General features: G+C 51.7%; 1 protein-coding gene across 2 annotated transcripts in view; it reads right to left on the bottom strand.

Annotated features, from left to right (window-relative positions):
* PLB1 (phospholipase B1) overlaps positions 1–16,916 on the bottom strand; it is a gene marked incomplete at its 5' end in the record, with an annotated part of 124,874 nt that overhangs the window by 32,008 nt on the left and 75,950 nt on the right. For both annotated transcript variants that reach the window (XM_079721284.1, XM_079721283.1), the window contains 15 exons: positions 904–1,008; positions 1,686–1,767; positions 2,762–2,862; positions 3,989–4,054; positions 4,606–4,686; positions 5,404–5,455; positions 6,819–6,927; positions 7,416–7,459; positions 11,612–11,685; positions 12,636–12,694; positions 13,537–13,597; positions 14,167–14,205; positions 15,292–15,363; positions 15,597–15,692; positions 15,804–15,908. In XM_079721284.1, coding sequence (XP_079577410.1) covers positions 904–1,008; positions 1,686–1,767; positions 2,762–2,862; positions 3,989–4,054; positions 4,606–4,686; positions 5,404–5,455; positions 6,819–6,927; positions 7,416–7,459; positions 11,612–11,685; positions 12,636–12,694; positions 13,537–13,597; positions 14,167–14,205; positions 15,292–15,363; positions 15,597–15,692; positions 15,804–15,908 — 1,146 coding nt within the window. The remainder of the gene's footprint in view (positions 1–903; positions 1,009–1,685; positions 1,768–2,761; positions 2,863–3,988; positions 4,055–4,605; positions 4,687–5,403; positions 5,456–6,818; positions 6,928–7,415; positions 7,460–11,611; positions 11,686–12,635; positions 12,695–13,536; positions 13,598–14,166; positions 14,206–15,291; positions 15,364–15,596; positions 15,693–15,803; positions 15,909–16,916) is intronic.

Below are 16,916 nucleotides of genomic sequence, written 5' to 3' on the forward strand. Positions count from 1 at the left end.
GCTCACCTCGAGAGGGAGATCAGAGCAGTCCCACAGATCAACAGCCTTGAGTGACCCCAAATTCCTAATCTGCTTTCTGGTCCCACAATTCCCCTTATTTAATTAAAAAAGTGCCATATGTATTTTTAGGCACATGTATGTAACCCATGCCATGGTTGAGGGAATGAGATCCTAGCCCCTGAGGAAGTCTTGGTCAGCCAGCTGGGAAAAGCTACTTCCCAGCCCTTGGCCAGCTGGTCCCAGTGACCTTGGTGGGGAGAAGAGGCCAAGCCTTGGGGCAGGCCTGGGCAAAGCCTAGGTGCTCAAAGCTTCATCCGGCTTCCCTCCAGGTAGGCCAGGCCCTTGGGATGGAGGCCCAGGTAGAGAGAACTGAGTCCCCACCCTGGTCCATTCACAGAGCTCTTCTGCTCAGAGTGGAGGTGTCAAGTGGAGAGCAGAGCCGGGGCGGAAACGGTACCCTCCGTTATAACTGCAGTGTTGGCTGTGGGGCAGAAAGTAACTAGTCTGGAATTGGACATGTTCAAGTCTCACCTCTGTGCCTTATTTTCCTGTATGATTTTAGGGAAGATACTTCAAGTCTCTGAGCCTCTGTTATGTGGGGATGATAAAACTCACCTCAAAAGGCAGTTGTGAGGATTTGATGCATGGTGTGCACAGTGCCTGGCACATAGTAGGTGCTCAGTAAAATGGAGGCTGTGGTGAGTAGTAATGAGAACATCTCACGTGGGGCTGCCTCTGGGGATGCAGCTCTGATGTTCGGGGAAGCTGTACCCACCAGACCAGCAGCTGCAGAGCTGCCCGGGTTCGCCCCATTTATTCTCTCTCTCATGGCAGCACTTGGCATTTCTGCCTTGAATTTTCTCCTCCCTTTGGCAGCCCTGTCCGGGAGGGCAGGGAGCCTACCGCCAGGATGGGGAGCTGGATGTTGTAGAAGAAGGGCTGCAGCACCACGGAGAAGTCCTCCCGCGTGTCGTAGCGACCTGACTCCACCAGCTCACGCATGCTGCTCTGGGGACACACACATGGGTGCCTTCCGCACGGGCCCTGGGGCTCCAGGTGCCCATTAGGGCAGGGGTGGGGGGGTGGGTAGTGTCTTTGTCCCCGTCTCCCTCAACAGGTGGGCTGACTCAGTTCTTCCCTTGAGAACACAGACACACCTGATGGTAAATCTCTTTCCAGAGTATTGGATACGGGTTGTGCCACCTTTTGGTTTTGGTTTTAAGTGGACCACAAGTTCTGAAGGGCTGGGCAGGAAGTCCCACAAGGAACAGAAATACTTAGGGAGAGTCTCCAGAGGGCCCCCGGGCTTGGGACTTGCAACCTCCCATTCGTGCGTGGCCTGCCTGTTGGGGAGGTGGGAGGTGGGAGGTTGGGGGGACAGTTGGGCCTCCATGGTGCAGTGGAGGGAAAGGTAGTCCGATGGGGCACCTAGGGCTGCCGCCCCCTTTGGGCCAAGTGTCAGGGCTGAGCCACCAAGGACAGCTCAGCCATGAGGACTCTGCCACCTGGGTTCCTTTGGGATGACTCCAACTGGGTTGCCTGAGACACCTCAGCCAGGAAGTGGCCTGGAGGGCGATGTTACCCCCTCAAAGCCTGAACAGCTCCTCCCTTCCCCGTGTGCCTCCCCCGGGGGGCTCTGGACTGGCGTGTTCATCGGGGGGAAGGAGAGACTTTCTTGGTCTTACCTGGTAGGCTCGGGTGACAGCCTCCAGCCTGGCCAGCTCTTGGGAGCTCTCCCGTGGGGTCAGAACGCAGTTACACAAAATGCTGCACAGAGAGGGGGAGGCAGGGGGACCCAGAGCAGAAGCTTAGGTCAGAGACGGACTCTGCTGCGTGGGGTGGGGTGAGGCGCTCACCGGAGCTCTGGCTTAAGGGGCTTTACCGGGCGTGCTCAGGGCAGATTTCAGGCCTGACAGGGGAATGGACAAAGTCCCAAGGGTGTATGGATGGGCACCCTCTCATGTTAACAGAGTACAAGTGTTGGACCACAGGCCCTGGGCCTGCAGCAAATTACGCTGAACACGTGAATTTAGACAATGAAAAGCCAATGTTCAGCGTTTAGAAATAAAGTACAAGTGCATGCTCTGGCACTGGAGCTGGTATTTCGGGGCCTCTGATGCTCATGCCTCAGGCACCTCCTGAGTTCACACCAGTGCCCCATTGTGTCCCTTTTTGTTTTGTTATGGATTATTTCACACCCATAAAATACACTTAATGTTAAAAATGATATCTCTAGAGCACTCAGAGTAGTACCTGGTGCACAGCAAAATTTTAAAAAGTATTTGTTAAATGAATATATGGATATATAATGTAGGAAGAATAATAAAACACACACCTTGCACCTCTCACAAAGCTTAAGAAACAAAAAACACTCCCAGCTGGAAGTTCCCTGTGTCCTTCCCCAATTTGCTTCTTCCCCACAAAGGTAAGTGAATCTTGGGGACCATTCCCTTGCTTTCCGTTACACTTCCACCACCTGTGGACACATCCCTATATCTTGCTCCTTCTCACAGGCTGGGCTGCACCGTCTCTGAGAACTAGTGTTTGCCCCAGCCCTAACCTCTTCCCTGTGGCTTCCCCGTATCACAGAGGTTCTCGCTGGCACCCTGAGGCTGGTAAGCGGGGGCCCTGGCTCCAGCTTCCCAGAAGGAGGCGATCCTGGCACAGACCCCTTTACAGACTTGCACACATGGACGGACCAAGTCACAGAGACCCCGAGGAGTCCCCACCACATGAGCCAGACCAGCAAGCACCCGCCTACCTGGCCTGCTGCACCGGGCACTTATCGGGGTTCCCCAGGAACACGTGCCGCATGATGCGGGGGCTCATGAAGTCCACGAGGTTGACCAGCACCCGGGGTACCTACGGGAGAGGCTTCAGATGAGAAAGGGGCTGAGGGGCTTCTTTCACAAGCTGCCTTAGGGCCCCAAGAAGTGGGACCTGGCTCCGGAGTCCCTGAGTTTGGTTCTGGGAGGTGTCGACACTAGGTGACCACCTAGGGCCCTGCAGGCTGTGCCACCCACGTTGGCAGCAGCGTGAATGGGCCTCCTGGAGTGGGACAACATGGTAGATCCGAGTCTAAATGCTGAGGGCTCAGCTCGTTCAGCCATCGGTTAGTGAACCCAAATCTGTTAGCTTTCTTTTTTAAAATTTGTTATTATTATTTTTTAATCTTTAAAAAAAAGTATTTGTTTATTTTTGGCTGAGTTGGGTCTTCATTGCTGCGCGTGGGCTTTCTCTAGTTGTGGCAAGCGGGGGTTACTCTTTGTTGCGGTGCGCAGGCTTCTCATTGTGGTGGCTTCTCTTGTTGCGGAGCACGGGCTCTAGGTGCGCGGGCTTCAGTAGTTGTGGCACGTGGGCTCAGTAGTTCTGGTGCATGGGCTTAGCTGCTCTGCGGCATGTGGGATCTTCCCAGCCCAGGGCTTGAACCTGTGTCTCCCACACTGGCAGGTGGATTCTTAACCATTGCACCACCAGGAAAGCCCCAAATCCGTTAGCTTTCAATTTGGTGAGGTAGGTGCCCGTTTGCAAGGACATTAGCCCTTGACTGTCTCCTTCCAGACCGACCTGGGCTAACTCTGCTGAGCAGGCCCAGAGTCTTGGCAACCCATAGAAGCATCTGGTAGTCAGAGCGCCCCCTCCTGGGCAGCTGGAAAGGCTTGTCCATGCCAGGGGGTGGGGAGACCAGAGAGGGGCCTACTGTAGACACCGCCTGCCACTCAGAGAGCGGTGCCCAGCCTGGAGCTGCCCAGCTGCCTCCACCAGGGAATGTCCCAGGTAGAGGTGGGGGGACTGCCTTCCCTTCTTCAAGCCTGAGACCCTCGGGGCTGATTCCAAATAGAATGAGGCTTCTTTCGGGGGAAGCCCCAAACTCTGGAAAGGGCAGGAGCCCACGTCCTTGTCTGTCTCCTTCAGGGGAGGGGGCATTTCACCCTCTTCCCTCCAACACGCTTGAGCTGTGTCCAGCTTGTGGGAGCCCGCCACTCACCTCTCTGTGCAGGATGTCCAGGGCATTTCGGAGATGGTCAAAAAAGTTGGCTGCAGAATACAGATTCTGGGAAGAGACAGGATGGAGAGAGGAGCTGGTTAGGGGGAGAGGGCAGTCTCCCCACCCGGCGCCAGCCCCAAGGCCTCGTTCTCCCTTGGCATCCAACTGTGACCAGTTCGTCATGTCAGAATCTGAGATGAACAGTTGGCTACTCGCTGTTGCCAAAGATGGGCCAGACAGAAGACTGGAACCTTCAGCCAGAGCTTCAGGTCAGGAGCAGAATGTGTCTAGTACCCCTTTCATGGGCTTGGGCTTTACTGCTTCTTCTTTTTCTGAATTCTCAGGAGTTGTAAGAAACGGGAATAGAAGCACTGTATATCTGTCACTTGCTGCCTCACGCCAGCTGGGACATGGGGGTGGAGCCAGAAACGCGAGGGTTTGGGGGGCAAGAAGTGTGTGTGTGCACGTGTGTGAATTGCGTGTGTGTGCACACACACACACACACAGGTGTAGGTGGACAATCCTAGGGTTGATTCTAGGGACTGTTCTCAGATAGGATCTCCAAGGCTTACAGGTCAAATCAAGGGCGATGAGTAGGCCTGGCCCGCCCCCATTACCGAATCTGTGCAGTAGTCACATAAGTCACGGCCTCCGATCAACACCGTGATGACCTTCCAGTCCTCGTGGAAATTTACTCTCTATACAGAGGGAGGAAAATGCCTGATGATTTCTAACAAACAAAAACACCACAGCCCTAGGCAATCCATTCAACCCTCTGAAACTTCCTTGCCCTCTTGGAATAACAGCATCAGAATCTCAGAGCTGAGAGAACTTCAGGTTTGTTTAGAGACCACAGATTCTCAGCATCAGGAGAGATTTTCAAGGTCCTTGTGATCAGCAACAAACCTCCCCCCAGCTGACGTAATCTCCAGAGGGCCTTCGACAGGGGCTGCCCTACTGCTGCTTGAATGCCTCTAGTGACAGGGGGCTCACTGGTTTCATGGCAGACAATTCCATTTGGGGACTTTAGTGGGTCAGAAAGTTAGTGTTTAAAAATAACCATAGGGCTTCGTTGGTGACACAGTGATTAAGAATCCGCCTGCCAGTGCAGGGGACACAGGTTCGAGCCCTGGTCCAGGAAGATCCCACATGCTGCGGAGCAATGAAGCCCTCACGCCACAACTACTGAGCCTGCACTCTAGAGCCCACGAGCCACAACTACTGAAGCCCACATGCCTAGAGCCTGTGCTCTGCAACAAGAGAAGCCACCGCCATGAGAATCCCATGCACTGCGGAAAGAGTAGCCCCCGCTCACCCCAACTAGAGAAAGCAGGCGCGCAGCAATGAAGACCCGAAGCAGCCAAAAAGAAAAAAGAAGAAAAAGCAATGGAAAAGTAACCATAAATCTGACTCACATGGTCACCTTTCATCTTCTGTATCAGAGTCTGGACTTGGCTTGCAAGTTCCCTGAGGAGGAGAGGAAATCAGTCCTGTTGAGGAACAGCGCCCAGACCTTTCATCCTAAAGGGCCTGAACTGGAGGTTTCTATGGCATTAACCCCTCCCCCCCACCATGAGCTGGCAGAGACCCTGAGGCTCAGGACAAGAAGCTACTTGCCTCTCTGGAGAGTTCTTACAACAAATAAGCATTCGCAAAGCCAGTCGTGTGTTTGTCCTAAAGCAAAAGTCAAGGGTACTGACAATTATATTTGTTATGCATGGTCTCCTTTCTAGGACTCCACATGCAAAGGGTCTTTAAGGATTCCATGCTAGGAAACCGTTCATCTCCTTTGAAGGACTGGTGTAGATTCTGAAATGAGATCTAGGAAAGTTTTGGCATGCTTCCTCTTTTTACCCTGGCTGCCAGGAAGCTGAGAGTTGGATGCTTAGGCACAAGAATCGTAAAAAGGCTCATATACTGACACAGTCGCTTCTTCCCCTCCTCCCCCCACCAGCGGCTGTGATTTTTCTCTCTTATGTATATGCTGTGTCATTTTTGGTAAACTTAGCTAAATGTTTCTTTTAGAAAGAGGTGGGGGAATAAATATACACCATACAAACGCTTGGATTTAGAATTCATGGAAAGACTAGACCTCAGGCATCCCCAGCTCCTCACTAGTTTAGGTCCCTGTTATAGTGTGAGATGGATCCACAGAATGGCCATCTCCTGGCACCTGGTGGTGGGTCCATCTGTCCCCAGCCGTTTCTACTACTAAGAAGGGTCTTCCCAGGCTGGGCCAGGAGCAAGAAGAGCCAGGTGGCTGAGGCTTCTAGGAGCAGGGTGAGGGACCTCCTTGGACGATCAGCCTGGGAGGCTGAGCAGTTGGCTCCAGCTGCCTCTGGCTTCTCAGCTGCATTTCCTGTAGCTCCATAGCAGGAGCAGGGACAGGACATGACTTACTGCCCCTCTAAGTAGCCTCTAAGGCTGGAGATTCTGGCTTGCCCATCCATTTGGTTGGTACTCCCTGATCTTTTGGGGGAATTGCCACTTGTGAGGTGCTGTAGAGAGTACCATTATGCCATGGTAAGTTTTAAAAATTGGCTAAGGTGGGTCAGTTAGTTGAATGATTAGAACATGCTGCACAGGAAAGCAAGGCCAGGAGTTCAGGCTCTAGGAGCATGGCCTCTGTCCAAGATCCAGCCCTCCAGCCTCCCTGCGGCCTTGGTCACGGGGCAGCCACAGAAGAGAGTGGCCAAGAACTTCTCAAATCATTGCTGCAAATGGATAAATGTCCCCTTGGCACTCAGAGGTCAGAATTACAACCTTAATGGGGACTACATGCCTCCCACTCCCTACCCGACAGGCCCCCTCCCCTCCCCAAATGCCATACTTAGCCTTTGTTCCAGGAACAGCCTGATTGAGGAAGGCATTTGTGCCACTGGCGTTGCCTGTGCCCACAGCATAGCCTGTGAGATTTCCGTTAAACTTCCGAAGGATATCTGGAAGGGAAAGGGTGCACAGGACACAGAGGGCTTAGGATGGAAGGCAGAGTGTGCTCCTGAGAGGAGTTGGGGCCTCAGACGACTTGATGACAGGCTGGGCCAAGACAACAAGAGCCTCTCAGCTTTTCTTTCTTTCTTTCTTTTTTTATAGTTTACAGTGCAGCAAATACTCACTGTCCCATTTGACTATCTCCACACCCTCTGGGCCAGTTGAGGAGATCTGAGGCTCAGAATGTTTAGTAACTTGGCCCAGGTCACCTGGCCAGCACACAGAAGGGTCAGGGCTCAAACCCAGGTCCGCGGAATCCAAACACAGAGTTTATTCCATCCCCTTCGGCCACCTGTCCACAGGCCTCTCCTCTCATTTCAATGACAGTCCATAAGGAAGATGTTATTCCCTCCTTTCTTAGCTGAGAGGCACTTTCAGGAAGCCTGGGGGTCAGATGGACCCAGAGAACAACCTCAAGCCACTGGTGGTTACTTACTCGGTAAGGTGGTCACCTTCTCCAGGTAGCTGTCCCCTCCTGAACTGTAGAGAGTGAACAAAGCCAATGAGAGAGATTGAATCAATACATAGGCTTTACAAAAAAGTGCCCCCAGCTTTTAACAATGCCCATGCCATCAGTACCTGTCAGATGTACCAGAGACATCTCTTTGTGTTTGAGGGATTCTGAGAATATTTGAATTCCCCGAGGAGTTGGTTCCCCCAAATTCAGGATTTGAAGCTGAAAGAGGGCTGCTTCTTTTCTTCAGCAAATCAGGAGGGAGCGCACTTAGCTGAGTATATACTATGAGCTCAGCCATGAACCAGATGCTCTACGTTAGTTATCTCACATCTCCAAACAAGCTTGTGATGAAGATGAACTATCTCCATTTTACAGAGTAGGAAGCTGAGGCACACAGGGGTTAATCAACTTTCTAAAGGAAACTAAAAACCATAAAGGTAACTAAAAACCAGCTTGCGCTGGAAACCTTTAGAAAATGGATAAGCTCTTCTTTGCCCAGTGGTCAGGTAAATTCCACTGGAAGGTTTGGGGGATGGCCTCTCACTGCCTTCCAATGCCGGATCTAATTTCATCTCATCTCATCTCATCTCATCTAGTTTTATGGCCCTCAATCTAACTTCAAGAGACACAACGTTTCATTGCCTTTCATGCATTTAAATTGAATACATGGGGGAGGCAAGGAGAAAAGTATTTCTATTTGAAAAAAGTCCAATGTTCAGATGTATTGTATTTACTGTTATTTTTCTTCTGTGCCTCCTTCTTTCTTCCCTCCTCAGTCCCAGCATATTATCCCAGGCCAAGAGATGTTGAGAACACAGTGTTAGCATTCAGCCCACCAGTATAACCTTCCAAAGGACAGGCCATGAATCAAAGTCTTGGCTGTTCTTCATTTAAGGGAAGGCTTGGAATGAAGTTGACTGTTTCACACTATGGTGGTCAGGGGCTTCAGTCAAAGGTTCAAGAACCTCAAGTGGTGGAGAGAAAAAGAAGCCAGGTAAGCCCTACCTTTCTATCTCATTCAGGAATCTCCCTCCTACCTCCATCCAATGTCTGAACTTAACTTGGCCTTTGGTTGGGCATTTTTTTTTAAGCTTCTGATCCTTTCCCAACTCTGTATGAAGCTACTACTTTAGCTGCTTCCTGATCCTTCCTTCTTTGGACTAAAAGCACTTAATCAGAACACGTTTCACTTGGCAGGAAACTACAAAGCCATATACCTCCTCCAGTCAGTGTTCTAACTCTGCCTCCTTTTCTCCTTCAGTCACACATAAACACAGAGATATACGTAAACGCACACACATCAAGTACATTCTATTGTAATTTCTTGTCTAAAACTATCTTTGTTCTAAAACAAGTGAGGTAGCTGATCAAGACCCATAGGCCACAGAAATCTCTCTGAGCCCGTTTCCAGGAGAAAAGAGAGAATTATACAAATAAATATGGAGGAACAAAAATATGAAAGCCCTCGTTCTGATCAGAACTGTGTGAAACATGAAAGAAAACAGACCCATATGAAACGGCTAGTTTACACGAGACCCTTCAGATTAATGTAATTTGTATGACACCATGAGCTCAAAGGCTAGGCTTTGTTCCCTAGTCACCCGTAGTGTGCAGAGAGATGCAGAGAAGATGCTTGATAACATCTATTGGAGGAGTTTCAATAACATGAGACTGATCTCCTAATTAATAAGACAAAGAAATGCATTTTTTGATAAATATTATTTTGGTCCTTTGAATGAGTCCAATCGAGCAAACATTTCAGTTGGAAAGGCAATTTTCTAAAGACCTCTGGGCCTACCACACTGTTAAGCTACCCAGAGCTGGGGCCTTTCACTGCTGTGTGATTCTTACAGGTCAAGGGGCCTTGGAAATATTCACAGCCAAACCTCTTCTTGCAGGCCCTGCTCACAGCCGCCCACCTACCAAAAATTCTTCTCCCCCGTCTGACTCCATGAGGTCCACTCTCTCCACTTTGTTTCCTTGGAGGAAGAGGATCGATTTGCATTCTTAATTTACCTATAATCAATTAATTGCCTTATATTTCCCATCCAGAAATTTTAATGGCTTCAGAAAATTGCTTTTTCTCAGATCAGTCTACTGCATGGACATTTCCCAGGGGACACTAATAGGTATTTACAAAGAAAGAGTTATGAACAAAGAAAGAGTTCTGGGGTTAAGGGAAACACTGGCTTCAACAGACACAATTTAAACAGAGTTCTTCAACATAGGGCAGCTTCTCAGAACCTTTAGTATGCGGAAGGATATAGTAGGAAATATTTTCCCCAAGATAAAAGACTGGGGCTAGTGTTCTATGGAACACACTTTGAGAAACCCTAGTCTACACACTTTATCAAGTGTCAAACTGTCTCTCAGACTCTGACCAAGAGCTCCTATCTTTAACGCACATGGGACTTGGGGCAGGTCTTTGAAACATTTAGAATAAAGGGTTTAAAGGAACAGCAGCCACTGAGCACACAAGGCCTTGGAATTGGAACCAGAAGATTGAAACATCAGGCCTTACTGGACCTCACTCATAGGAAGAAACAAAGAGCAATGACTGAATTTTTCCACAGCTGCAGAGAGAACCTTTAGCAGAAGATTGTCTCTGTCGGAATCCCAGGAATCCGTGCAGTTGAACCGTTTGTGAAGTTGGGCAGATCACCCCACTCCCCTGACTACACCAGGTGTAGCTTGCCTGTCATCTGCTGGCTGGCTTGTCTGCTTTATTTTCTGTTTTCCCACACTAGGATGTGAGGCCACTGCCTTCTTTAGCTCAGACTAAGTAAAGCTGCCACAACCTCATGCTTTTTCGACTGTGATAAGCTCTGCTTTCCTGCTCTCCCTCTGGCTTTTCTTTCTGCTGCAGCCTCAGTAAAGCCTGGGGTCCAGTGGTCAGGAGGCAACCTCCACTCTGTCCCTCAGCAGCCCGGTAGAGACCCCCCACCTGGCGGAGGGTGTGTGGGACCTCAGGAGCTGCAAGGTCTTTAGCGCAGCTCTAGGCGGGGTGATGTCCTCATGCTACGACGCCCTGGATCCTGTCCGTGGGTGGCTCCTGGCTGAGTGAGGATGCCTTTCTCTCACCCGGGAAAAACTCTCTCTGGCACTGTCCTCAGGGCTGGCCAGAGAACTGTCACGGTCCTCGTCGTCCCCACTCCGTTCCCTCTCCCTTTCTCAGAAGAAACCCTTCATGTGAACCTCTCAGAAGAAAAGGGAGGGGGCCGGCACTGGGCTGTCCTGCCTCTCATCAGCGCTCTGCCCTCTTGTGGCAGGCCGTGTTCTAGTGGGTTTGAATCCTGAGCTAATCACCAATGACTGTGAAGGGTTCATAAACAAGAACTTTATTAGGAAAGAAAGAAACTTGAGAATACCCACACCCAACCACTTTCCTGACTCGTCTTAAGCTTTCTTACTTGCTGCCTGGAATGCCCTTTCTCGCCTACCAAATTGCTAATCTGTCAAGGCATAACTGGCTACCACCTTCTCTGGGAAGCCCTCCTATCCCAACTGGCAGGGTTGGGTATTCCCTCTTCTATAGTCCTGTAGCACTCAGGCATCTTTTATTTTTAAATAACACTTGTCAACTGAGCATAAGCATTTGCTTGTGCTTCCCATGTATTCCTCCCACCCACCCGCCTCCATCATACAGGCACACGGGAGGGGCTCAGCAACGCCTATTGGTTGTGATTTTTGTCTCATTGTTTCTGCCTGAAGTGGGTGCTGCATTTTGGAGTTTTCTGTACAGATGTGTGCATATACATAAAGGCAGAGGTGTGGCTACAGAACATGAATAAGCAACATGAATTGATACATACGGACAGTAAACAAGAGACATGGGAGAATCTATGTGTGCACATATACATGCAAATGGGCAGGTGAAGACTCAGAGATTTGGTGCTTTTCTGGTGCATTTCATGTTGGATTTGTTGACCCAGAAGTCTGATAAGTACCCTGATTTCCTCTTTCTGCACAATTAAAAGAAAAGGGTTATTAGCAGTAAAATATCCTCTCTACTCACCAAATTGTTACATTTGGCAGAAATATATAGGTTTTCCTTCTGAAAGCCCCCTCCAGACCTGGTCCTTGCTCTTTGGTATTTATGCATTTACAGGAGACAAATCCCTGGCCGATCTCTGCGGGTGAGCATGGGGTGGGAGGGGGTCATGGGTTAACATTACCTGTATGACAGCCCCCGGTACTGAGTAGTGACATCAGATAGGTCATTCGGTTTGGAGCCAATCCCATTGCCAGCCTTTGAAAACATATCAAAATCCACAGGAAAATCAGCAACTCAGAGAAAAGGGAGGCTGTGTATATGCAGGGCTTCCCAAGGTGTTCTCCATGCACGCAACATAGCGTGAGCAGAATGCTGCCCTGGGAGCCAGAACGCCCGGGCTTGCTGCTTCTCCGGCTGCGTGCCTTCCTCGAATCTCAGCTGCCTCCTTACGGAGCTGAGGCCATGCCCTGCTTATCTCACAGGATTGTTTTGATGACCAAATTGGATCATAGCTGCAAAAACAGTTCTGAAGCCTCTAAAGTGCTTTACAAATGTGAGACACTTATAATATTATTAGCAGCATTCTGCTCCTAAGTTCTTTACATACGTGAAGAAAGAGCCCATGGATTGAGTGGGCCCCAGTGGACAGATTTCTCATACACTTCACATTTCTCCTCTTTTCCTCTGGGACATTCTGTAAGACAATCTCATGGCCTTAGCTGTGCTGCCAGAAAGTGCTGTTTGGGGATGGTACAATGGCCCTATTTCTTGGAACTTAAGAGCAGAGCTTTTGCCACAGCTATGGAGCCTTTTCTGCTTTGGGGCAGAGGCAAAGAGGAAATGGACGTGAAGGTTGGAGCTGCTCGTAAAGTATAATCCAAAGGGAAAAGAGCACCCACATTAGGTTTAGGAGATTTTTTGAGTCAAAATGACATATTTTTGCAGTGGTTCAAAAGGTGACGTTAGGTGTTCAAAACCTCTACTGCCTGAGACAATTCAGTCGCTCCTGAAAAAGAGTCCCCCTCGTACACCTGATTGAGAAAGTGGCTGCAAAATCAAACCACTGTCCTGCGCTCAGACTGACAGAGTCAGGAAGGAGGGGTGGGATAATGCAGAGGCCAGGAGCACAGGCCCTGGGGTCAGGAGGACAGGGACCTGGAGCTGACACAGCCACCCCCAGCCACGTGGGGCCCATGTGTCCTTACGGTCAGAGAATCCCCCAGAGCAGCCACAACTTGGATGTCTGCAGGTCTCAGGGTATGCACTGGAAAGACAAACAGACACACCTGAGTCTGTGCGAAGGAAGCTGCAGTCAGAGTCCAGTGCTTCCTGCTTTAAGCAAGACCAGAAACATGACCCGCGTGTGTGTTCGGCTGTGCAGGACTGAGCGTCCATGGCGCCATAGAGGTGGAGCTTAGATGAAAACAGTTTCCCCATCAGAGGCACAATAAACGATCCTGGGCCTATGGGAAGGGAGAGGTGCTGAGAGACAGGGGGAGGAGGAAAGGGGATGCTAGGGCACAGTGGGATCCCAGCACTTTGGTGCCAGCAGTCACGTGGGACACCAGCTGTGACCTGAGCGCATGACCAAATGGGTGCTGGCCCATCCGAGATGCGGTGCAGAGCCCGACGCACGGCCCATTTAGAGCTGGGTTCCGGATTTCCACCAAGAATCTGAGGAATAATCATGTTGGGTCTTTCCCTGCCCCCAAGTCTCTTCCGAAGACTCCAGAGAACTTTCCAGCCCTACAGCCGGCAGCAGCAGTGATTGCAGAGCCTGGGGTTGCAGGGGCAACCCGCAGAGCTGGCTCCCTCTGGGGCCTTCCTGGGCACCACACGCCCCGCCTCCGGGCCCGGGCAAGGTCACACCCCAGGCTGGGCCACTGAGGGCGGCACTCCTGTGGCTACTCCACACGTGCTCCCGATGGCGGGCTGAATCGGGAGGACCCTGGCCGCCTTGGGTCCTGCTGGGTCAGACTTCACTACAGAAGAGAGGGACAAAGCAGGGACTCATCCCAGGTGACCGGCCAGACAGGAAGCAAGCCCCGGCCATAAGTGAGTTCTCGTGGAGGGGCCCTGGGTCCTGCCGTGCCACAGGGGGCTTACCTGAGGTGGGCGGCGAGGCAGAAGGGGCTCTGTCACTGCACAGCAGCTGGCTCCCGTGATCCTAGGGGTGTAGAATGAATTCCAGAATCTCAGGGTTGCCAGGGGCCAGAGAGGCTTGGCATCAGACTCAACAGGAGCTTTAACAAACACAGATCCCTGGGCCCTACCCTGGGGACCACCTAGCAGGACATCTGAAGAAGGCTCCCTGGGTGATTCTGAGAACCTGGCTGGGCTCCATCTGCTAACCTAGTTCAGAACCCCCCCCACACACACACGGCCCCCACCATCCAGTGCAAAAATCAGGGCATCAACAGAACGAGCCAGCCCACCGCATGCCAGCCCTGCTTCTGCAGCAGCTTTATGAGGGGGATGGTTCTCCTGACTTAGGTCTGGAGAGGCTGAGAGTTGACTGGCTGGCCCCCTATCTGTGCTGTTATCAACGGCTCCTGCTCTGCCCTCCCCGCTGTCTGAAGGTGTAGGTGGATGGACTTCACAGAAGAGTGTGGATCCCCCCGACGGCCCATCGGGAACACCTGCCCACATTCCCACCCCGCCTTGCAGGGCTGGTCCCAGCTCGGGGGCCACCCACTGCATTGGCGGCTGAGCCGAAAGGAAGCAACAAGCGGATACCTGCACAGCGTTCTTGTAGGTGCTCAGAAATGGCCAAACCTGTGAGGGGAAGGGGGTGGTGAGCCACCGCAGCAAGCTGACTTGCTTCTTGCTCTGCTCTGGTGCGCAGAAACCCTTTCCACATTCCCAAGCCCCCTGCCACCAGGCTGACCGCTGGGCTCCCTCCCAGGATGTACCCGGCCGTCTCTGCAAACCTCTTGAACCACCGGAATAAACCCTGCACGGCTCCCAGGAATGAGCACCTCTGCTCTTTGCCTCCCGCCCAGCTGGCTGAGGTGGCTGGGTCACCTCTTTCCCCACACTGCCCGTTCCCAGTAGAGCCCCACTTTCTGCTAATACAAGCACAAGTCCCCTACTCGCAGGCCCCCTTCCCACCCCGTGCCACTCCCGCCCTGCAGCAGCCTGGGCACCTCCCGCCCAGACAAGAAAAGCCAGGCGCTTTGAGGTCCTGCCCCCTGCAAGCCCCAGCACAGTGGGTTCCCGTCCCGGGCCTGGGACCCCTCTGGGAACCTAGGGGAACTGACAGAGGTGAGGGAGCAGCCGCAAAGGTCCAAGAATCTTTCTGATCATTTGTGAATGAACTCGGAGATCTGCTTTGCCTTTCTGGTGAATGTCTGCTTTCTCAGCTCTGGCTTCCAATGGACCTCCCACCCCCGAACCCCACCTCCATCCTAGAAGATACGCTTCTAGGTCTCAGCCCCTCACCCTTTCCCTCCTACCGTGGGGACAGGGGCTCTGTGGACATGGGGTATCCTCTGTCCCTTTCTGCCCTTGAGGTCCTCCCCACCCCTGGCCTTCAAAATGAGATCTGGATGGTGCTGCCATGTCCCTCTGCCCAGCTGGAAAGAGCCGTGTGCAGACTTAGGCCAGGGCTCGCTGGGACATGGAGAGACAGAGGCGAGCTCTAGGGTCTCCCGGCCACTGGCTGTCACCCTTCACGGTCCAATCAGATGGGGCACTGTGGATGGCTAACTGGAGTCTGGAATGGGTGGGTAGGTGAACAGAGCTGGGGGTGGGGGTGAGAACCTGGGACAGAAGGAACTGAGAAACGTTAATGAGAGACTTTGAAAGGCTGGGAAACAGGCTTTGGGTAGATCCCTGGCAAGGCTGCGCTCTTCACTGTACCTGGTCTGGACATGGGATATTGATCTTGTCTTCAAACTTATGCCTTCTTGTCTTCTGGCCAACAGGTTCCAGCTAAACCAAGAAGCAGGAGGATGCAGAGTGAGAAAGAGGTGGCGAGAATGGAAAAGTCAGGATGCAGGTGAGGCCGGAGAAGGGCGGGAGGGACGGAGGACATGGGGTTTATCGTCGTCGCCGTGCAGGGGATCACACAGCCTGAGTGATGGGCCTCTGAAGTCCTCCGACAGCTTCCTGGAATCTTTTTCCTATCAGAAGGAGAATAATTTTTCCTACCTCGGTCATCTTACCATGTTGTTCCACAGGGCCCGGGCTGCGCAGGCATGAGCCTTGCTGCTGAAGTGGAAACAGTCAGGAGCGAAGAAAGAGCTGTCAGGCAACCCCTCCTGGTCACAGGACAGAATAGAGGGGCTGGGTTACAGGGACGTCGGATAACACAAATGATGCTCAGAAACAGCTGGCACACCTGTGGCTCCCACTCATCCATGAGGCTTTACCGGGGTCTTTGGCATCTCCACTTTTTCAAAGAACGGCTGCACGACCACTGTAAAATCTTCCCTTGTGTCATATCGCCCACTCTCGACCAGCTGGTGAGTCCCCTCCTGCAGGTGGGAGGGGGGCAGGGGTCAGGAGACGCTCTCTGCGTCTGCCCGGTCTTTTGTGTGAACTCTTTCTCCACTACAGAAGTAAACAGAGTCTGACTTTTGAGTGAAATCAATCTGCAGCAAAATCCCAACTGATCGGGCAGGAGCCAGTTGGTTACTTTTCAGATCAGGCTTTATCTCAACCCCTGCCCCTAACCTCTGCTGCCTTTGCATCTATGTGACCCAGGCTGGGAGAAAAGAAAAATCCAAGTCCATCAGTTTGATCCTCTTTTAAAGCTTCTGATTAAAGACTAGGGTGGAAGTGGGGTGAGTACAAATTTGATTAAATGACTTTTCTGGATAACCCTTACACTTATTTCTGTCCTACCCGTGTTCAGAAAATCAAAGGTGAATCAACAATGACGTTTAATGCCTATTTATATCACTCATGCGTGAAGTGAGTGTGAGCACGTGTGCTCCTGTGTGTGCACACTTGAGATTCTCAGATCTGTCTAGGAGGTAACAGAGCTGTTACTTTCATAGCTTCCACCTGGGCTCACTTCCAGAAGGACGAGTCACCCCAGTTCTGGCTCCCACTTCTCCCAGACTCTGCCCTTTCACTGCTTGCTGGGTTTCCATCATTTGGACCGGGACCTTGGCTGGAGGGGGAAGTCAGGCTTCCACACCCAGAACATTATAGCAGTCACTTCAGAAGACATCATGATATCAAGAACACCTTCTTTCTCCAGGGTCAGCCAGAAAAAGAGTCCCCATGCTGGGGATACCTCACCTCTGACCTCCTGGGGGGAGCCTCTTCCAGTTACAATCAGAGCCTTGAGGAAGGCAGAAGGTGCAATACCGCTAACTGGTTGTGTCACTTTCAGCAAGATGTTTTCCCTCTCTGGACCTCTATTTCCTCATCTGTAAGTGGAGAATGTTCACCGAGGCCTGGACCATCCCTAAGTCCCTTTCAGGGCTGCTAGTGCCTCCGGAGATCAGCCATAATGGCTCACAGTGGAGCCTTGC

The sequence above is a fragment of the Hyperoodon ampullatus genome (assembly GCF_949752795.1).
Source record: "Hyperoodon ampullatus genome assembly, chromosome: 15".
Lineage (NCBI taxonomy): Eukaryota > Metazoa > Chordata > Mammalia > Artiodactyla > Ziphiidae > Hyperoodon > Hyperoodon ampullatus.